A 22,771-nucleotide genomic window follows, 5' to 3' on the forward strand; every position below is an offset into this window, starting at 1 on the left:
AACTTCGCTTATCGCGCCGACGTCCGGTCTTAAAGTCCCCACACTGGTACAATTTGTGAATCTCGTTTATGCTGCCCCCCGTCGTAATATTGCGAGAATGTTGCTCAAAGCGTCGTAAACCAATACTGACTCACTCACATATTTGTATGTCCCGCCAGAATCATCATTCGATAGGCTTTGAACTTCTGTAATCACAGGTTATTTTCGAATTATCATACTTTTGAAGAGTATATATATTAATAATATCTTAAAAATAAGGTAACACACAGTGTAATGATCTTGGTTTTAGATAATAAACAAGCTGACCACTAACCTTTATTTCTCAGAAACCAAAGGAAACAAGCAATCGGCCCCTCCTCCACGACCACAGCCACAGCGCCCACCTCCACGGCAGCCACCAGGTATGTGCACCATTCGTCACAACTCGTTCCATTCCGCAACCTGTTCGGCTTGTCCGGAATAAACGAGTGGATCACGAATGTGTCGATTTCAATATCAATAATCAACAGCAGTGACAGCTGTCATATTTTCCAAATCTATAAACAATCAAACAGCATTATATCGAAGTTGAAGGACTCACGTAATTATCTACAAACATAATGATGACTTAATGATTAAAAAGGCAGGATCCAAGATTTCAATTCGACTCAACCGTTAGTTCGACACAACCGATGTCTGACTGTATGTGATGGAATTTTATTTGAATTTGTAGCGCCACGTTTGAAAACTGCTGCACCTAGTGGAGGCGGTGGAGGCGGGGGCTCTTCAAGAATGTCATCGTCTTAGCATTGTAAATGGCAAAGCTTCAACGCACCATCCAGATGCATCCGATGTCAATATACTGACCAAACCATAAAGAGTTGAGATGTAATAACATTATGAACTGACCAGACAGTAGCCGGCATGTCCAGATGAGTTGTACTTAATAAAGCATCAAATTTGAAAAACTGAATTTGAATTTATACGTTCGTCACATAATTGAAGATATGGCTGTTACTAGAGTCACTATTCAGGGTGAGATTTTTTTGTTTGTTTTAAGTCCATTTCAACATATTCTTCGGTATAACATTTACTTAGAAAATGGGGAGCGTGGGGTAGCCTACATGTTAAAACGTTGGCTCGTCATGCTAAAGAGCTGGCTTCGATTCCCCAAATGGGTTCAAAGTGTCAAGCCAAAACCAGCAAAAACTTCTTCATTACTTCAAAAATAAAACACACAAGCAACATGTGCTGTATTACAATCGGGTCGAACCTCTATGTAGCTATTTACAAGTCTCAGTTGTAATGGCAGATTATTTCACAGTCGTGGAATTGCTCTGGCGAAAGATCGATCTCCTTAGTTTTTATGGAACACCCAGCATGCCTTGTCCCATGGATCTAAGAGAACTCGTGGTTTTGTATTCCTAGGACAGTTCCTGGAGATACACAGGGGCTAGGCCTGTCCTGACGTTGAAGGTTAACGGGAGCACTATATATTAGTGATTCTGCACGCCAACTTAAACCAGTTAAGTTTCTTTAACACTGGAGAAATGTGTCTTTCTTTCTTTGTCTTTCTAAATTCCCCCCAGGGACATAGTGCCCGTGAATTTCCGGATTACAATTGGTCTTTAGCAACCCATGCTTGTCGTAAGAGGTAGTGGTATTGGGTGGTCATGCCTGCTGACTTGGTTGACACATGTCACCGATCCGCATAGACCGCTGCTCGTGATATTGATTACTGGATCGACTTGGTCCGTCTCGAGTATTTACCCGCAGTCGCTATTAGTGGAATATGTCTGCTTTTAAACAGTTTATCTCAACTACGTAGATCGATGCTTGTGATATTGATCGCTGAGTTTACTTGTCCAGACTGGATTATATACAGATCGCCGCCATGTAACTGGAATATTGCCGAGTGCGGCGTTAAGAAACAAACTGTTACAGTGTAGAAAACTATACCTTGACAAACGATGAACCAACATGACCCTCAACACACATGAGAGAGCCTCACGAAATCGTTTTCCAAGAAACCCAAGATTGAGGGAATAGCAGGAAATACCCAGCATGCTAAAAATAGCTCCACGCCAGACAGCTGTAACCTGCCATTGCTCTGCTCACATCGGCTGTTGGCGACAAGACACGACTGACTGTCACGATGTCTGGTAAAGGTGGGTAGTGAGATAATAATTTATCTCGGCTTTTACAGTTTCTGTAACTTCAAGTCACAACCGCTATCCCCGCCCTTGTGCTGCATAGTGTAAATCGTCAAAAGAACTTTTAGTCTTCTGTCTTTTTTTAAATATTGCATTGTGTTCATCCATTTCAGCAGCAAACCTAATCCCCATGTATATGTATATGCTTATGTGTATGTGTATATGTATGTGTATGTGTATGTGTAAGTGTATGCGTAAGTGTATGTGTATGTGTATGTGTGTGTCTGTGTATGTGTATGTGTATATGTATGTGTATGTGTATATGTATATGCTTATGTGTATATGTATTTGTATGTGTATGTGTATGTGTGTATGTATGTGTATATGTATGTGTATGTGTATATGCGTATGTGTATATGTATTTGTATGTGTGTGTGTATAAGTATGTGTATATGTATTTGTATGTGTGTGTGTATAAGTATGTGTATATGTATTTGTATGTGTGTGTGTGTGTATAAGTATGTGTATATGTATTTGTATGTGTATATGTATGTGTATATGTATATGTATGTGTATGTGTATGTGTTTGTATATACGTATGTGTTTTGAATGAATCTTTGAAACAATCTGTTGCATGTTTTAGTAGTCGTAAAACAATCCAACTGTAACAAAGAGCGCTTGTTCAACTTGTTGAGGAATATGTACATATAAGAACTACCGTACTTACTCTATAAAACGCCGATTGTAATTCATTTCACGGTGAATTACGTTTGGGTAAGAGGAAGTACGAGAGTGATTCATGTAGTGAGCCCGAAATTTCTATAATCTCTGAATTCTACAACCATATCAAGGCGGTGGAGTAGTCAAATGGTTGAAGCGTTCGTTCGTCACGCTGAAGTCCCTGGTTTGATTCCTCACACGGGTACAATGTGTGAAGCCCATTTCTCGTTTCCCCCACCGTGATATTGTTGGAACATTGCTAAATGCGGCGTAAACCATAGCAAATAGTTTGCATAACACTTCATACATGTTACGATGTATATGTGTGCTGAAATAGTATGCACCCTATCTTCCCACGATCCGAGAGCTGCAGTTAGTTCGGCCCTGACGGTTTCGTTTACAATGTACACAGTCGTCAGTCGACAGTCGACAGTTGACAAGATATAGGCTAGAGAGGTGTATTGTATTGGAAATGCACCAGAAAACACTGAGAGTGAACCGGCTGTATTGTGGGCGACATTCAAAGCGGAGGAGCAGTCCATGCATGTAAAGTTTTTTATGATATTTATAAACTAGAATGACGTATGAAAGGAAATACATAAGAAGTTGCACCCAGTGTAGTGAACTGCGACCAAACAAAAGTATACATGTTGCTATGGCAACACCTACACAGTGCATATGCCTTCTTACGCAGAAAGAAAACACTTTTCAAAAATCCCCTAACACCAGCTTTTAACTGTAAACACTCATGCGACTATGATGGTTTAAGTCAGTTGAACTGATCTATCATTGTACTAAGATATTACAACCCGTTAAAAGTCGACTTTGTGCAAATAATCTATATTCAAAGAATGGATTTTGCAGTATATGAAGGATAATTGTATTTTCTTCTCTGTTATCATTTTTCTATCATTGAGTGACCCCTTGAATGTAATATAATGTTACTGTCATCGACAGGCAGGGTTCTTGACCGTAATAAATTCACTGCGAAATTCACTGAAATTCACACACGAACCAGGAACTGACTGGATATGAACAACAAACAATGGACAAATAAAACAAATAAAGACGATCTCTACATACCCTGTGTAATTCATATACCAAACCCTACCTGTATTATGAGCCTATGAGCTTTCATTTAATAAACGGGACGGCGGGGGTAGCCCAGTGGTTAAGGCGTCCGTTCGTGATTCCGAAGACCCGGTTTCGATTCCCTACTTGGGTACAATGTGTAAAGCCCATTTCTGGTGTCCTAATGCCGTGATATTGCTGGAATATTCCTAAAAGCGAAGTAAAACCATACTCATTTATTTACTGCTAAATAAACTATTTTTCTTTGATCATTTGCTTTACAAATCTATTGTAGCAGACAGACAACAAATGTTTTGGGGAGAACATAAGGCGTTGTCTGTATTGTCACGCGATGAGATTGTAGTCCAAATGGAGAAATCAGTTAGGAGATAAACGTCATGTGTTGGCCAATGACCGGGTTTTGTTGAGTATTTGAAGCACGGGAATTCATTTGGAACCGACGGCGTCATGCTGGTGACTTGTAATCAATTTACATTTCAGAATATTTGGCCATTTTTGTTTGAGGACTTATTCCCTAAGTATCAGGTGCGTGCTTGATTTTGTGCTTCAGTATACCCCCCTCCTATATCTGCAACTGATGAACCGTGCATTTTGTTACAGGACAATATGTGCCCATCGGAAACAAGGGATCGGCCCCTCCACCCCGACCACCTCCACAGCAGCCACCACCCCGACCGCCTCCACAGCAGCCACCACCGAGGCAACCACCAGGTAAATTCATATTCCTCTGCGAGGCTGTTTCATTCAGTGCATAGTCCCCGAAGACAGGTGAAGGTCCCAGGGTAGAATAGTCCTTCAGCAACCCATGCTTGCCATAAAAGCCGAATATGTTGTGAGAGGCGACTAACGGGATCGGGTGGTCAGGTTAGCTGACTTGGTTGACACATGTCATCGTTTCCCAATTGCGCAGATCGATGCTCATTCTTTTAATCATTGGACTGTCTGATCCAGACCCGATTATTTACATACCGCCACCATAAAGCTGGAATATTGCTGAGTGCGGCGTAAAACTAAAGTCACGCACTCACTCATAGTCCCTGAACCACACTAAAGCCTAACCCTCGATCTCTCATTGTCCCCAGTGTGGTGATCTACCTTCAGTTGCTGACGATCAATAGCCCGTTTTCATATCTATACCATCTAGAGATATCTTTTAATAATAACATGGTAGGTTCAAGTAAAACCTCTTTATTTTACTGTCATTTGATAACAGATTTTATAGTATAAATGTATTCCTTGTTAATGTATCAACTGTTTTCGTCACAATTTGCTGAAAAATTGCAGATATGACGTTCAGGTTTAACTCACTCACTCACTCACTCACTCAGTTATGAAGAGTCACGAATTTGCCTCAAAGGATCATCTGAAATCTCTACAAATGAAGTTTTGCCAACGGCGTAAAATCACCGTATGTTTCTATATTTCAGCACCCCGGCTGATAAAAGCTACACACACAACAAGCGGAGGCGGCGGCTTCCCGAAGTCACACTCGGCATAGCTCATTACATTCGTCACCACTCGCCCCTTTCCGTTACGTCCAAGACGGTTTGTGCCGGAATAACACGAGCTGGTCACGAACGGACTTGATATTATTACAAAATGGCATTGAGGACATACAATGTCGTTATGTTGGAATAAGAATCTAAGAGATAACTGTTGTCTTTGGACAGATCCCGGCATTAAGTGTAGATGTGAAAACTTATATTGCTGAAAGTATTAAGTTAATGAAAATTGAATTTACATTGGTCGTATGTTTGTGTTTGTATGCTGCTTAACCGTGCAATATTCCAGTCATGTGAATAATTGATTCAGGACCAGTGATTGACATCATGAGCATCGATCTACGAGCATCGATTAGGATACGAGATCTGTGGTCATTATAACAGGAAGTGGTGAATGAGTGAATAATTTGCGCCGTATCCTCATGAAAACTAGTGCTGCATCAGAATCCAGTCAACTCTGGGATTCGAACATACCATCAGCCGCACTCACATACAGCTATATGGCGGCGGTCTGTAAATAATCGTGTCTGGACCAGACACTCCAGAGATCAACACCTTGAGCATCGCAACTGGGAACCGATGACATGTGTCAACCAAGTCAGTGAGCCTGATGCCCCGATCCTGTTAGTCACGGTATCATGGGCGTCGATATGCGCAACTAGGATACAATTACACGTATCAATCAAATCAGTGAGCCTGGTCACCCGATCCTGTTAGTCGTGGTATCATGAGCGTCGATATGGGCAACTAGGATACAGTTACACGTATCAATCAAATCAGTGAGCCTGGTCACCCGATCCTGTTATTCGTGGTATCATGAGCGTCGATATGGGCAACTGGGATACAGTTACACGTATCAATCAAATCAGTGAGCCTGGTCACCCGATCCTGTTAGTCGTGGTATCATGAGCGTCGATATGGGCAACTAGGATACAGTTACACGTATCAATCAAATCAGTGAGCCTGGTCACCCGATCCTGTTAGTCGTGGTATCATGAGCGTCGATATGGGCAACTAGGATACAGTTACACGTATCAATCAAATCAGTGAGCCTGGTCCCCCGATCCTGTTAGTCGTGGTATCATGAGCGTCGATATGGGCAACTAGGATACAGTTACACGTATCAATCAAATCAGTGAGCCTGGTCACCCGATCCTGTTAGTCGTGGTATCATGAGCGTCGATATGGGCAACTAGGATACAGTTACACGTATCAATCAAATCAGTGAGCCTGGTCACCCGATCCTGTTAGTCGTGGTATCATGAGCGTCGATATGGGCAACTAGGATACAGTTACACGTATCAATCAAATCAGTGAGCCTGGTCCCCCGATCCTGTTAGTCACGGTATCATGAGCGTCGATATGGGCAACTAGGATACAGTTACACGTGTCAACCAAGTCAGTGAGCCTGGTCACCCGATCCTGTTAGTCACGGTATCATGAGCGTCGATATGGGCAACTAGGATACAATTACCCGTATCAATCAAATCAGTGAGCCTGGTCACCCGATCCTGTTAGTCGTGGTATCATGAGCGTCGATATGGGCAACTAGGATACAGTTACACGTATCAATCAAATCAGTGAGCCTGGTCCCCCGATCCTGTTAGTCACGGTATCATGAGCGTCGATATGGGCAACTAGGATACAGTTACACGTATCAATCAAATCAGTGAGCCTGGTCACCCGATCCTGTTAGTCACGGTATCATGAGCGTCGATATGGGCAACTAGGATACAGTTACACGTATCAATCAAATCAGTGAGCCTGGTCACCCGATCCTGTTAGTCACGGTATCATGAGCGTCGATATGGGCAACTAGGATACAGTTACACGTATCAATCAAATCAGTGAGCCTGGTCACCCGATCCTGTTAGTCGTGGTATCATGAGCGTCGATATAGGCAACTAGGATACAGTTACACGTATCAATCAAATCAGTGAGCCTGGTCCCCCGATCCTGTTAGTCACGGTATCATGAGCGTCGATATAGGCAACTAGGATACAGTTACACGTATCAATCAAATCAGTGAGCCTGGTCACCCGATCCTGTTAGTCGTGGTATCATGAGCGTCGATATGGGCAACTAGGATACAGTTACTCGTGTCAATCAAATCAGTGAGCCTGGTCCCCCGATCCTGTTAGTCGTGGTATCATGAGCGTCGATTTGGGCAACTGGGATACAGTTACACGTATCAATCAAATCAGTGAGCCTGGTCACCCGATCCTGTTAGTCGTGGTATCATGAGCGTCGATATGGGCAACTAGGATACAGTTACACGTATCAATCAAATCAGTGAGCCTGGTCCCCCGATCCTGTTAGTCGTGGTATCATGAGCGTCGATATGGGCAACTAGGATACAGTTACACGTATCAATCAAATCAGTGAGCCTGGTCACCCGATCCTGTTAGTCGTGGTATCATGAGCGTCGATATGGGCAACTAGGATACAGTTACCCGTATCAATCAAATCAGTGAGCCTGGTCACCCGATCCTGTTAGTCGTGGTATCATGAGCGTCGATATGGGCAACTAGGATACAGTTACACGTATCAATCAAATCAGTGAGCCTGGTCACCCGATCCTGTTAGTCGTGGTATCATGAGCGTCGATATGGGCAACTAGGATACAGTTACACGTATCAATCAAATCAGTGAGCCTGGTCCCCCGATCCTGTTAGTCGTGGTATCATGAGCGTCGATATGGGCAACTAGGATACAGTTACACGTATCAATCAAATCAGTGAGCCTGGTCCCCCGATCCTGTTAGTCGTGGTATCATGAGCGTCGATATGGGCAACTAGGATACAGTTACACGTATCAATCAAATCAGTGAGCCTGGTCACCCGATCCTGTTAGTCACGGTATCATGAGCGTCGATATGGGCAACTGGGATACAGTTACACGTATCAATCAAATCAGTGAGCCTGGTCACCCGATCCTGTTAGTCGTGGTATCATGAGCGTCGATATGGGCAACTGGGATACAGTTACACGTATCAATCAAATCAGTGAGCCTGGTCCCCCGATCCTGTTAGTCGTGGTATCATGAGCGTCGATATGGGCAACTGGGATACAGTTACACGTGTCAATCAAATCAGCGAGCCTGATCACCCGATATGTTCGTCACTTACAAACCAAGGTTGCTGAAGACCAGTGCAAATCCGAATCTTCACGTATCACTTGATAGCCATAGAAACGTACTCCTTTATCAACCGTTGTCCTTAGGCATATTTGTCATTAGGCACATGTAGAAATAGTGAATTTTGTGACAGTATGTTTTGTAACTTCGATTCTGAAACTTTGACACAGTATTTCAACAAGTTTCGTAATTTGGCACTTTTCGATATCCGGTTGCGCACCACCAGAACTCCGATTAACGTTGATTCGCTGCATAACCAAAGATTTATCCAGCTGACTCGTTGTGGTCTGATTAATCATCATCATCACCATCGCCATTATGTCCACGTCTGGGTTCGAACTTCATCAACCTGGGCTCGTCATAAAAGGAGACAGAGGGTTCACGTTGTAAAATTCGACGTCTTTGTCAAGGCATGAATAGTCCAATGCTCATATTGTCCGTCAATGGATTGTCCTGTCTAGACACCTTACTTACAGACCGCCGACATGTTTTGGGGTCGCCGGAATTCTGGCGAGCACAGCGTGAAACGACAGATGTTTGGTACTAGAGATGATACGTATACTGCTTGTATGTGTATCGGTTTATATTTGGACGTATTTCTGGTGGACTACATGAATACACGATAAAGCAACAACCAGCTGTGCTACTGGATTGTGGAGTTTGGCGCTATATAAATGGACACTATTACCATCATATATTGATAGGATGAGTTCTTTTTTATTGTATTGGCAGTGGGGTAGCCTTGCTCGTCACTCCGAACACCGGGTGCGAATTATCACATGGGTACCATGTGTGAAGCCCATTTGTGGTGTTCCCCTCCGTGATGTTCCTGGAATATAGCCAAGAGCGGTGCACGGGAGGGGAAGGAACTGGACAAGAGCCTGGCCAGAGGATAGATTGCTTGCACACCTAGCACACTTGGACAACGATTGGGGTGCAGCTCTGATTGTCACATATGAAAATTTGGAGAGGCTCTAGCGCCGTCTGTGATCTACTTGGACGGTACTTTCAGAACATGTCCCAGGCCTTACAAACGGTATTTCACCATACATGGCAAGTACAGAGATAGACTCCTTTCCTTGGCTACATCCCTATTGACAGGGAAAACAATGGGTCACTATCGGCAAGTGCTGCAGGCGTTGAAGAGAGAGATACACGACACAACTTTCATCAGATTTGTGCAACAAGACCTACATACTCATTCGACCATACCCAGAGTTGCAAGACTTCTTTCTGTATCTGCACAGGAACCGTCTTGAATGTCTGTTCCCTCCATTGACATAGACTGTGTACAACAGGCACAGTGACACACGGACCAACAACATTTTTTAAAGTGAGTTCTTCCCTAACATGTAATATGTAATCTTGAGTTCCACACTGAAAGCGGAGTATCAAGGAGGCCATGCAGAGGACTGTCAATTAATGAATACTGGAAGCCAGTGTTTTACCTGTAGCTCCTTTTAAGTAGCAGAATTTTAAGTTAATTAAAGTTCAAGTTGAGGTGCTCATGTTGAGTTGTAGACTACGTGCCCTTAAAAGTGCATACGCCCCACCTCCACCCACCCCGGCCTATGGAAATATATACACTTTCTCTCTTGTATATATCCAGCCAATGCCCCCGCCCGTCCATCAAACCCTCCTTTCCACCACATACGAACGCACACGTTGACAGGGACGTTAACATATGAGAGAAAAGACCAGGTGGTTTGCTGGGGAATTGAGAACTTGCGAGAACTCAGCTACACATCACAGGAGGGATTGTAAACATGTTCAGGGAAGAGAAATGAAAACCCGGACCGATAGAGTCGCTTGTGTCTAAATATGCACAGACCCCTGCTGTCTCAGTTCTAGCAAATTGAATAAACTGCAAAACAATATGGAGAACACACTACAAATGTTTCCTTAAGCGGGTCTTTTCAACTTCGATCCAGTTCGCCTGACGCGTAGTAATTTGCTGAGAGTGGGAAATACCCAGGTTTGCTCCCAGGCCCGCTGCGCTGGGGAAGGCCAACATGCTAAAAATAGATCCACGCAACTGACACGATCAGCGTCTGGCGTTCGGTTTTCATTCGGCTCTGATCGGTAAGGCTGAACTGACGGCAGCATGTCTGGGAAAGGTAGGTGGTCACAATATGCATATGATCTCGTGAACATATACTCAGTACTACCCACCCAAAGTTCAGACTCACGATAGTGTAGATTTTGTATTTACTAACTTCAGTCAGCTGTTCTAAACACAGTAGACCCGATATCGCACTGTGGGTTAAACACAGATCATAGATCTACACGCACGTCGTATATATTAATAGAGTAGATCAATGGTCTATGTTTTACCTACAATACGATATCGGGTTCCTGTCGTTCTAAATGGGATTTGCAAAATACTACCCAAATCGTTTCAAGGTTTTGTTGACACATGAACTGATGTATTGTAAAACAAATTCGTGACATTGAAAAGATTATTATCATGAGGTCATGATCAATAAGTGATGAAGCTCAGCGAATCCCAGCTATACCTTTCACAAAAATCAGCTGTTCACATGCACAACATTTTTTGCATGTTTTTCAGCCATTTTATGCATACTGCTCCTGCAATTCATCAGCATAAGGTTTGCAGTTGTTTCTCCCAAGTTAGTTGAAAAATTTCGATGTGCCCATATTTATACACATAGCGTATAGTCAATGCTTTATTTATGTGAGTCTGAACTTTTAATGCGTTAATGCATAGTATATGCAGCGAAGAAAGCTAATATGTCCTCGAGAATTGAGAAACTGATTTGGGATGCTCCACAAGAACATTGCACTGTGTCGGGAGCATTTCCTCCTCTCTAGTATCCTCCCATGTGAATCTTCGCAACCAATTCATTTACTTTTATTAAAGTCTGAAAAGGTGGGTTCGAATCACGGGTGGAAATCGATCCCCCTTTTCCAATAGGATTAGTACTTAGGATAATATATTAGTTCGATTGTTTTCTAAAATGCAGTGTGTCTACATAGCTTGCCGTCGTGAGTATCGTGTCCGTTTAAAATGGTCAGAGTACGTGGGCTGGGCTGTTGTTCGATTTAAATTTGGTATGTGTGTTCATCCCTCACGGATGACTTCCAAATTCACACAATAAGTTATCCTGGAAATCGTTGCTTACAACTTTTCGATGTAAAAAAACCCCAAACAAACAAACAAAAAAAACAACCCCAAAACAACAGCTGAGATAATATTTGAATAACGATTTCACGCTTTCTAATTTTCATTCATTTTTAAACGAAACGCTTTATTGTGTATTAAAGCGTGAATTATATTATGTACCTGTCCATGAACTATCACATTTATTTTCTGTTGCAGGACAAAAAAGCTGGTTCCCTCCACCGCCTCCTCAAGGAAACCCAACATCACCCCCTGTTCCAAGGCCACGCCCACAGGATCCACGCCCAAGGCCTAGACGTATGTCAATATTTCTCCAGCAGCCATAAGTGCCATGAGTTTACATAATCATTTTTATTTAAAAGAATTTTGTTTTAATTGTTTATTATATTTTTCAGCTCCAGTCTCCAAACCTGCTTTCCAGCCCAGAAGCTGAGTCAGCAGTTTTCCGAAGACTTCTTCCTCTCGGCAAAGTAAATGTCAAAACTGGAAAGGACCATACAGATGTTTTCATGTAGACCGGCCCATTTCGCTCGCCCTGATATTGAAGGAATGTTTCTAAAACATTTTTGGGATTAAAATTTTCATTCAAGATCCGGACCTTGTTAGCTTGTCATGTTGTATTTTGCTGAGATCAAATTTTACAATTAATCAAATCATATATATATATATAACTTATTTTCCTTGTGTCAGAAAACGGGTGAATAAACTGGAGATTTAACCATTAAATAAGTTCGTTTCATAGTTTAGGGTTTAGAGGACATATTTCGGGGATGCTCGGCCAGGGCAGTCGGGCCATGGTTTCAGTGTGCTGCTACACAAACACAGCCAGACCTTGGTTCGGGTATAGTGCTACACAAACACAGTCAGACCTTGGTTCGGGTATAGTGCTACACAAACACAGTCAGACCTTGGTTCGGGTATAGTGCTACACAAACACAGTCAGACCTTGGTTCGGGTATAGTGCTACACAAACACAGTCAGACCTTGGTTCGGGTATAATGCTGCACAAACACAGTCAGGTCTTGGTTCGGGTATAGTGCTACACAAACACAGTCAGGTCTTGGTTCGGGTATAGTGCTACACAAACACAGTCAGGTCTTGGTTCGGGTATAGTGCCACACAAACACAGTCAGGTCTTGGTTCGGGTATAATGCTACACCAACACAGCCAGACCTTGGTTCGGGTACAATGCTACACCAACACAGCCAGACCCTGGTTCGGGTAAAATGCTACACCAGCACAGCCAGACAGTGGTTCGGGTATAGTGTTACACCTGCACAGTCAGACCTTGTTCGGGTAAAATGCTACACCAGCACAGTCAGACCTTGTTTCGGGTATAATGCTACACCAGCACAGCCAGACCTTGGTTCGGGTATAGTGCTACACCAGCACAGACAGACAGTGGTTCGGGTATAATGCTACACAAGCACAGCCAGACCTTGGTTCGGGTACTTTGCTACACCAGTACAGCCAGACCTTGGTTCGGGTATAATACTACACCAGTACAGCCAAACCTTGGTTTGGGTATAATGCTACACCAGCACAGCCAGACCCAGGTTGGGATAAAATGCTACACCAGCACAGCCAGACAGTGGTGCGGGTATAGTGCTACACCTGCACAGTCAGACCTTGTTCGGGTAAAATGCTACACCAGCACAGTCAGACCTTGTTTCGGGTATAATGCTACACCACACAGGCAGACCCTGGTTCGGGTATAATGCTACAGCAGCACAGCCAGGTTGTTGTTCGTTTATAATGCTATACCAGCACAGCCAGACTGGTGAAGATATAATGCAGTACAGCCAGACCGTGGTTCGGGTATAATGCTACACCAGCACAGCCAAACCTTGGTTCGGGTACAATGCTACACCAGCACAGTCAGACCCAGGTTTGGGTAAAATGCTACACCAGCACAGCCAAACCTTGGTTCGGGTACAATGCTACACCAGCACAATCAGACCCAGGTTTGGGTAAAATGCTACACCAGTACAGCCAAACCTTGGTTCGGGTACAATGCTACACCAGCACAGACAGACCCAGGTTTGGGTAAAATGCTACACCAGCACTGCCAGACAGTGGCTCGGGTATAGTGCTACACCTGCACAGCCAAACCGTGGTTCGGTTATTATGCTACGTCAGCACAACCAGATATGTGGTTCAGATATAATGCTACACTAGTACAGTCAGGCCGTGGTTCGAGTATAATATTACACCAGCGCAGACAGGCCATGGTTTGGGTGTAGTGCCACGTCAGCACAACCAGACTGTTCTTTAAACTTGAATCTGTTTAATCTGATGTCCCGTTGGTGCATATAGTAAGCTCCAGGACAGGGCTGTGACGGGTACGGAGCTTGGAAGGTGAGCGGTCACGTGAGTCACCTTCACCTTGTGTATATACAACAGACAAGACGCTTTTCTTCGAACGTATTGAGGTTTCGAGTGTGTGCTCAAGGTAAAATACCTTTAAGCTAATGTACTTATACATGTGTGATGTACCTGTGGAACATTTTACTGTTGGTTGTTATTTTCATGTTGTTGATTTTTAAATGAGTTGTGAGCTCCTGTTTTCACTGTCTCATCAATGACATCGTGGCGACTGTTTTATATCGTATTGCTTTTTAGGGCCACCAAGTATTCCGCATCGGTGCTTTATCCACGATCAGCAGATCTAAGATGAGAATCTGAATTCAAATGTACTTTTAGTGCTGCGATATTTTTCAACCGATTGCATTGAACCCTTCATTAAAGTCATAGGACCATTATGTTGCTTTGCTTGTAGAGTTATCCCTCGTAGAGGAAAGGTCATAGCATTGGATGTTTTAACCACTGTTAACCTGAAAAAAACACTGCTTGCCAGACCATTTCAGAGCCACTGCATTTATGCAAGGGCGATACTAGGTTGAAAACATCCATCTTGTTCACTTTGGAGAAACGTCTGTCGAAATATTCAGAAATTATATATTCGAGATTAATTTAGTTAATACGAATGCCGTAATATGAAGCGTTAACATGGATAATGCTCTCGGTAGGAACGTTGTCAGAACTGTTTTGTTCTGGATGGGAAAATATCTTCTATGGAGTTCCTGCTGGCAGGTGTAATCTTAGGGATCAAATTAAAATATATTCCTTAATACGTAGGTCCCACATATGACCAAGCCATGACCATGTGCCTCCTTGAATCAAACAGTTTTTAAGGTTGTGGTAAGTAGAACATCTTGTAATGTGGGTCATTAAGATAGGACTAGAAAAGTGTGTGTCAAATTGTGGAACAACCCTTTGTAAATTTGTAAATATAGAGAGTTTTCTGGTAAAACTACTATCAGTATTATACTGTGTATCATTTTATGAAATTCGCTCCTACATTGCCAGGATATAGACCTAGTATGGGAAAACACACAGTCAAAATATCAAACCCACCCTTAAACAGCCACATAGAAACATCACCACTTAAAGGTAAACAAAACACAACAAGCAAAACAACAAACAGCAAACAACACAACCAATTCTGTATCTTTCTCTTTTGATAATATTTTCTAAAGTTCTGTGTCTAAACCATTGCCACTTTAAGTGCGCAGTGTTCACGGCAATGATGGGAAAGTCATAATCAATATCAGCCACAGGATGTTGCCACAAGCATGACTATGTTTAAACTTGTGTTTTATTGTTGCATTTATTGGTGATTTGTGTCTGATACAACTAAGAGATTTTCATAGTTTTAACATTTCAAAAGCCCAACGCAGATACAGATTAGAGGTATATCACAGGATTTCAGCATTTTTAGCATTTCAAACTGAATTAGATTTTCTCATTGAACTTTCAAATGTATATTTAGAAAGTTATGATATGAGAGACAAGCCTCCTACCCTATATAAACCTAGCACTGGAATCTTACTATTGCTAGCCTGTCCACTTTCATTCATGTCATGTATACTGTGTCAGGTCTTCCACGTGGGATAAGGGTTGCCCCTAAATTATGCCTGTTATTCTGCAAATGGAGTGGCCAAGTAGACTTCCTTTTCATATTTCTTTCATTTTGTAAAACCTCTAAAGTTTTTACAAGCCTCATTCCACAACTGCATTTTGGAATGTAAACATTGCAAACGTTACCGTTGTGAGTCGAACTGAGACGTTTCGTGCGTCAATAAACATAAACGCAATGTTTTCACCAGTGAAGTCAGCTGAGTGACGCAACTGCAAACCAAGCAACAGAATGCAACTGAGTAGTTTACTGTAGCAGGCTGTACGAGGCGATGACAACTGACATGACGTACTACGAAAGTGTTCGATTACGTAGAGGCAGACTAGAATGGCGCAGTGACGCTAAGGCATTGTAACACAATGCAAAAAGAGCATATTATCGTCTGATAAAGGATCTTTCACCGAAGCATCTTAGGCCTTAATGACCGAACTTAGATTCAACTTACATTGTCTGTACAGCTGATAAGGACAATACCAATAACGGATATCCAGAAAGTTACAATTTCAGTCATTTTAGGGGATAGCTGTACTGGCATAAATTCTTATTTGCCGTTTTGAATTTCTAATTTATACGATCTCTATGCCTGTCACGTTTCAAGAACACATCTATAAACAATCTGTGACGTAAATCACCATTACACCAAACACATGTAACTTTTGATATATATATACCAATACCTGTCATACAGGGTCCTGTTTCACAAAGTTGTCGTAAGCCTAAGATCTCGTAGTATTTGTACCTCCTATGTTACAGTATAGAAGATAAGAATGCCACGAGAAAAGTTTTAACTAATAGATCTGAATGCTAAAAAAGAGCAAGAATTTGATTCAGAACATAATTACAGACGTGATAATCTAACATACAGTCACTGTGTATTAATGTCAATGTATTATATGGCTATTTGTTCATCATACTTTATTATGCTCTTATATGTACGTTGGTCAAACTAAATTACTTACCCAGCATACCCATAACCTTATGATAGTCTTATGAGGGACCAGGTGGTCATATCTGGATACTATATGTCCATTTAAAGGGGCTTATGTATTAATTTCAAGATAAGAGCCTACGACTCACAATCAGACACAGACAAATGCTCGGGAAATGTTAGCACAGCTTGCCTATTCGTAGCATCTATCACAAATACATACAAAGGTATTCCATATTTTCAACAGTTAATTTCCCACGTGAATATATTGTTGCCTCTAGCATAAAGTGCATCTGACAAATTATTTTGTTATTAATGTGTCGAATTTGGAGTGAGTGAGTTACTTTTGCGAACTACAAAGCAATATTCCACCTATATGACTGCAAATAATCGCCTCTTAACCAGACAATCCAGTGATCAATAGCATGAACATAGATCTACGCAACTGCGATACGATGATGTATGTGAACCAAGTCAGCAAGCCTGACCACCAGATCCCGTTAGTCGCCTCTTACGACGAGCATGGGTTACTGAAGTTCGTTTCTAACCTGGATCTTCACGTTTTCAAATTTATAAATGTCACACAAGGTCTGTCAGAGGTTCTGAACGTCATAACCCTGAACAGGTTCTTAGTAAGGGTGAAAATCAGTGTAATCTTTGAAGAAAGATCATGCCCGATTTTACATCGATGTTTTTTTTTTAAAATGTGGACACCAGTACCTGGAACAGCTGAAACAATGCATGACATAACATGATAAAGGAACAGCTAACTGTTCTGAAAATTAAAGTCACCCGTCTTGACATATAGTCATGTGTGGTTTGAGAATAAAATAAATGAGGCGCTCTCACTGCTTTCTTCGTTTCTTGTTTAGTGTGGCCATTTCGTTTTGACATCGACCGATAGAAGATCATCAAAGGATGGTTGAGGGGATTTTGTGTTAATTGATGAATTTGGTAGTCATGTTAGTTTGTCGTACAGACCCTGAAGCAAATATATTCAAGAAAGCCCCTGCAGGTATACAGGAAAAGTGGCAAGTCTAGATTCCCCTAGCTTCTGAAAAGGAAGAAAGTTTCAGGACTCCATTTCATTACATTATATTTCTAAACAATGAACTCTTTTCAGTAAAATGTGATCATTTCAGAGACGAGTTGTTAGTCGTGTAGTCATGTTTAAAGTCAGTAATAGATTCAGCACAATTACTCGTATGGTGTCCCAGATCACCAAGTTGTTAGAGTAACAAGTTATTTCATTGTCGTATTGGTGACTTGAGATTTCTCTATCAGATACTTGTGAAAATGAGGTCTTTCAAGCATTTCAGTCTGGCTCCGAATTCCAATTCACTCGAATTATGTTTTAGGGTTTGTCAGCACCGTTATCGTGCTTATTTGTTTCACCAAAGTGTGACACATATCAGTCGTTTATGACGGTCCCCACGCCTTCCTCTCACATGAGTGAGTGAGTGTGTTTTTACTCCGCTTTTAACAATATTCCAGCAATATCAGGACGATCTATGGCATACTATCCGAAATATATCACAAAAATCCCCGTGTCGCAGGGAGTGAGTGACTGAGTGTAGTTTTACGCCGGCTTTAGCAATATTCTAGGAATATCAGGGCGGGGGACACCAGAAGTGAGCTTCACATATTGACCCATGTGAGGAATCGTGACGAGGCTACTCCTCTTCCCCTCTTACAACTTGAAACGGCTAGAGGTAACTGGAATACTTTTTTTAAATCGGCATTAAGCACACTTACGTTTGTTACCTTATTCCGTGCTGTTTAGTGCCATTAGCCACCTGTAGTCAATGACGATGATACGACTGTGATTATTTCTTACTGCGTTCGCGTGTCTCGTTAACTACCCGGGTTCGATTCTTCACATGGGCAAAGTACGTGAAATCCATTTCTAGAGTCAGATGGTCGGTGGTATATTGCTAAAAGCGAAGTAAAACTAAACTCGCACACTCGCACGCCGTCTTAAAATAACTTGCAGTCCCTTCTCATATGGAGCTGTTTTGTTTCCAGTTTCAGATCCGCTACCATGGCTGCAGATTCTGGGTTTGTTGAAAACTGGCAGAGTGGGAGGAATGTGGCAGAAAGTAATCTCCACATGCTGAAAACAGAGAAATACTGTGACGTGCACTTCCGGGTTGGCAAACAGGAAACGACAGTCCGAGCTCACCGCTATGTGCTCATCAGTCGCAGTTGTGTGTTCGAGGCCATGCTATGTGGCCCTTTGGCTGAGAGAGATCCCATTAGGATATCGGATGTTGATGCAGACACGTTCTCTGAGCTGTTAACGTAAGTGGGTGTAGTATGCGTTCATTCGTTTGTTTGTTTATTGCTTGACACGGCACTCTGTGATATCTCAGCTAAATGACGGCGATCTGTAAGTAACCGAGTCTGGACCAGACGATCCAGTGATTGATATCATGAGCATCGGATCACCCAAATGGGAAACGATGACATGTGTCAACTAAGTCAGCGACCCTGATCACCCCTCAGTCGCCTCTTGTGATAAGCATGGGTTGATGAAGATCAGTTCTAGCCCCGATCTTCACGGAGTTGTATATTTAATGTAAACATTGTTTTATATGATTACACTTTAAATATGAATTTGTTGTGCATCTCTAATTCTAATTGATGTTTAGAAACAATTTGTTCGTCTGATATGACGTTTCTTTAGAGGCTAATCAGCTTACCCACAATAAGGTAGCGGAATATGTTTGTTTCTTATCCTGTCAAGTCCGGAAATCAGATAGGACGCCGTTCGATATTTATAGTATCCTCATTTTAAAACTGGATTTGACAATCAAATATGTGAATGGCTTCAGTGTGTCCAAGCCATTTCTGATACTGCTGAAATGTGGCAAAAAAACGGCTTAAAACTATTAGTTCTCATTCAGTAACTCTCTTTCATGGCTTTACGACATTCGTAGCGCTTTGTTATGTTTCCCGTTTCGGGAGTTATGCAGATTCATCCAAAGACTACCTCATTTACTATGGCTTAAATATGGAAACTTTCATTAACAGGTACCTGTACACAAACAAAGTTCACCTGACACCTGAGAACGTGACTGGATTGCTGTACCTGGCCAAGAAGTACGCTGTTGGGGGTCTTGAGAACCTGTGCCTCGCCTACCTAGAAGACTGTCTGACGCCAGAAAATGCCTGTCTCATCCTTGAGCATGCGCACAAGTTTGATGAAAAGGATCTGTACGATAAAGCATTTGATCGCGTCATTGCGTTTGGAGATGTATCCTTTGGCAATGAAAGTTTCACACAGCTGTGCCACGAATGCTTTGACAAAGTCATCCTGGTTGATGACCTTTCCATTAAGGCTGAAAACGTGTATTTGTCTGCCATTGCATGGATGGAGGCCGAATGTGCCCGGAAAGGAAGGGAGATAACTCCCAGGAACCTTAGATCGATCCTGGGAGAAACAGTCTACGGGATTCCCTTCACCAGTATGGACAAGGAGTTTTACGTTGACAACGTTGTACCGAGAGGGATTTTAACAGATGCAGAAAATGTGAAGATTATGTCATGTTTGTTGTGTCCTGAGAAAGACCCTTCTCCATTCATCCGTCGATCTGCAAAACCAACCCACAACGTGGTGTTTTATAAAGAACACCGGAAGATGCCTCAGACGAGGAAGAGGTCGTTCTGGGGAAGAACCGACGTCTCCTGTTCCCATGACATCATTCTGTACGGGATCTCCTTATATGGACACAACCAAAACAAAGACATAGTCTACCATATCAGAATCTGCGACAGGGCAGCCAACTTTAGGGACGTTAAACGAGAGACGGTTTTTCCACTGAAAATCAAACCATCGGGGGGAAATAACATTCTCCAGTACTGGCTCCTAGAACCCAGATTTATCAAGCGAAACACTGAGTATTTCATATACATCGAAATGGAAGGAGGCGCCCCAACTCATGAGGGCGATCCAAAGGGCGTTGTTGAAACTGTTACTGTAGATCAATGTACCGTCCACAAGTTGAGTGATATTGCCTATTCCAGTGGCCACGTCAACATAACTCATGGCTTGGTGATTGGTGTGTGAAAGGAACACTTGAAGACAATCAAAACTAAAGATATTATGATTAGAGGGGATACTGTCCTGCACAAGGGGATGTTATTGGCTGTCTTTAAGTCAGTATTTGAGGATAGACAACAGATAATTCCCGGTAAATAGACTTCTTCAGCAACCCACGTTTGCTGTAAGAGCAACATTGCTGTCTGTAAGATCAACATTGCTGTTGATCAATGGTTTGTCTGGCACAGTGTATTGAGTACTGCATTAATAACTAACCAACCAGTCAATCAGCAAGTGACAGTGAACAGTGAAACTGTGAATGAACAAAACTAGTCTTTGGTAGTCGTTATGATCAGTTGTAGATGTATTGACGTACCCGATTTTTTCAGAGATGAATCTATTCTTGTAAATGGAGTTTTCATGGAGGTGTGGTATTAACTCGGCTAGCTCCAGTATAAGTAAACTTATCCTCAGTACTTTTCGTTACACTCCACTACTGAGTCTAACAAACCCTTATGGGAGGTCGCGTCGGGTAACCTTTGAGGTTGACCAATCAGAACACAGCTTACCAAATCGCGAAAGTGGTCATTCGCACATACATTTTGAACTTCTCGAAAAGGTTCGTACGCGAACGATTCCGAATGCTATTTAGCGTATGCTCGCTTCCGGGTGATGCACACAGCGTACGTACAACCATGGCAACGGTGAGTAAACAGTCGCTGAAAATAGTGTTTTGGCAATATTCAAGGATGTTATCTTGCGGAAATATTAGCTAATGGTAGCAATGTCAACAGAAACCCCAAAATGTATACTGCAGATCATATGACTGTGTGATATTCTGATTTTTGTTTGTGGAGAGATCTGTGTCAGTGAGCTGAATGTTCTGAAAGTCCCTCCCATTCCTAAATAGTAGCCGTTGTCTGATTGGTTAAATCTATTTAACCGTCTCACGTTTGGTTGGAGGGTCATTGGTCGCTCTAGGGTTACCTGACCCGACCTTCTACTAGGTTTTGTTAGACTGCTTGGTGGAGTGTAACTTAGACTGTTTACTTAAAATTTACTTACACTGGGCTAGCTCTTATCTACTTGACGGGGAGCGTGGTAACCCAGTGGTTGTAGCGTTTGCTCGTCACGCCGAAGTCACATGGGTGCAATGTGTGAAGTCCATTTCCGCCGTGGTATTGCTGGATTATTAAAGCGAGATTAAACCAAATTCACTCTGCAACTCTGCACATGGCTGCACAACTCTGCTGTATTACTAGAGGACTGGCTTCAGCTGACTGGGTTAGTTGGCCTAGATGTAAATTTAAATTCCACCGATATAACTGTTATTCTCGTTTTGCTGAAAATGTCTTCACATTATTTACAGCTGCAAAGCAAAACGAAAATTAAAAGTAAAGGCTCCTTCACACTTATTTCGAATCGACAGGGATCAAGGAGAATCACTCAGAAAAAGAGTTACAGAATTCGAACCGCTTTCGGAAAAGAATGTCCAAACATACAATCTTTTCAAGCTTTATAAGAATGCGACTCTCAAATATTAGTCGCTTAAGTGACGTCAGGTGACATTTGAAGAGCAACCGGGACCTTCTAACTGTATTCCAGGTGTAATCGAAGTATAGTCGAGCTGTATTCCAGCTTCAGTTGAAATATTCCTATACATTTGAAGCATGTTCCACCTTAAGTCCGGCAGGAATCGAGATACATTCCGACAGAATTTGGAAGTGGCTTGTCTTTTCTATTCTCCCTCGAATATGTTTAAAATGTGTAGAATACAGTTAGAATGCAGTAAGAATGCTTAGAATGCAGTTCGAATGCACCTTGAATGACGTTCGATACTTTTCCACTTTGAATGTACCTCGAAAATGTTCAACATGTTCAAAACATTCCGGCGTGTTACAAGAATTGACCCGAATACTTGGAATGCACGCGGAATCCAGTTAGAAGTTTGAGAATTCAGTTCGAATTTCCAGGAATCTCCAGAAATTTTCATTCCGACAGCATTCCGCCTCATTCCGCCTCAAGTGCGAAGGAGTATAACGCATTCTCGTAGCATCAGAGCTCAGTCCAGAATAATATTATTCGAAAAAATTGACGGC

The 22,771-nt window shown here is 42.3% G+C and overlaps 1 protein-coding gene and 2 long non-coding RNA genes across 3 annotated transcripts; all 3 read left to right on the plus strand.

Moving 5' to 3' along the window:
* The first annotated feature begins 1,716 nt into the window (after positions 1 to 1,716).
* On the plus strand, positions 1,717 to 5,686 carry LOC137296173 (uncharacterized). The gene is made up of 3 exons (XR_010957628.1): positions 1,717 to 2,147; positions 4,545 to 4,655; positions 5,372 to 5,686. It is a non-coding gene; the product is annotated as an uncharacterized lncRNA (long non-coding RNA).
* Positions 5,687 to 10,599: 4,913 nt separating this feature from the next.
* LOC137296167 (uncharacterized) lies at positions 10,600 to 12,317 on the plus strand. Its single transcript, XR_010957627.1, has 3 exons — positions 10,600 to 10,698; positions 11,922 to 12,020; positions 12,119 to 12,317. It is a non-coding gene; the product is annotated as an uncharacterized lncRNA (long non-coding RNA).
* A 1,763-nt stretch (positions 12,318 to 14,080) lies between these two features.
* LOC137296525 (BTB/POZ domain-containing protein 6-like) lies at positions 14,081 to 21,082 on the plus strand. Its single transcript, XM_067828326.1, has 3 exons — positions 14,081 to 14,175; positions 18,656 to 18,931; positions 19,664 to 21,082. The coding sequence occupies exons 2-3, from the start codon at positions 18,672 to 18,674 to the stop codon at positions 20,697 to 20,699; spliced, it is 1,296 nt and encodes a 431-aa protein (XP_067684427.1). The 5' UTR covers positions 14,081 to 14,175; positions 18,656 to 18,671; the 3' UTR covers positions 20,700 to 21,082.
* Positions 21,083 to 22,771: the final 1,689 nt, after the last annotated feature.

The sequence above is a fragment of the Haliotis asinina genome, chromosome 9 (assembly GCF_037392515.1).
Source record: "Haliotis asinina isolate JCU_RB_2024 chromosome 9, JCU_Hal_asi_v2, whole genome shotgun sequence".
NCBI lineage: Eukaryota > Metazoa > Mollusca > Gastropoda > Lepetellida > Haliotidae > Haliotis > Haliotis asinina.

Excerpts from the sequence above, each read along its gene's own strand:
- LOC137296525 (XM_067828326.1), top strand. The coding sequence starts at position 18,672 with ATGGCTGCAGATTCTGGGTTTGTTGAAAACTGGCAGAGTGGGAGGAAT. Across the intron at positions 18,932-19,663 it reads ACGTTCTCTGAGCTGTTAAC|GTACCTGTACACAAACAAAG; the intron begins GTAAGTGGGTGT and ends TTTCATTAACAG.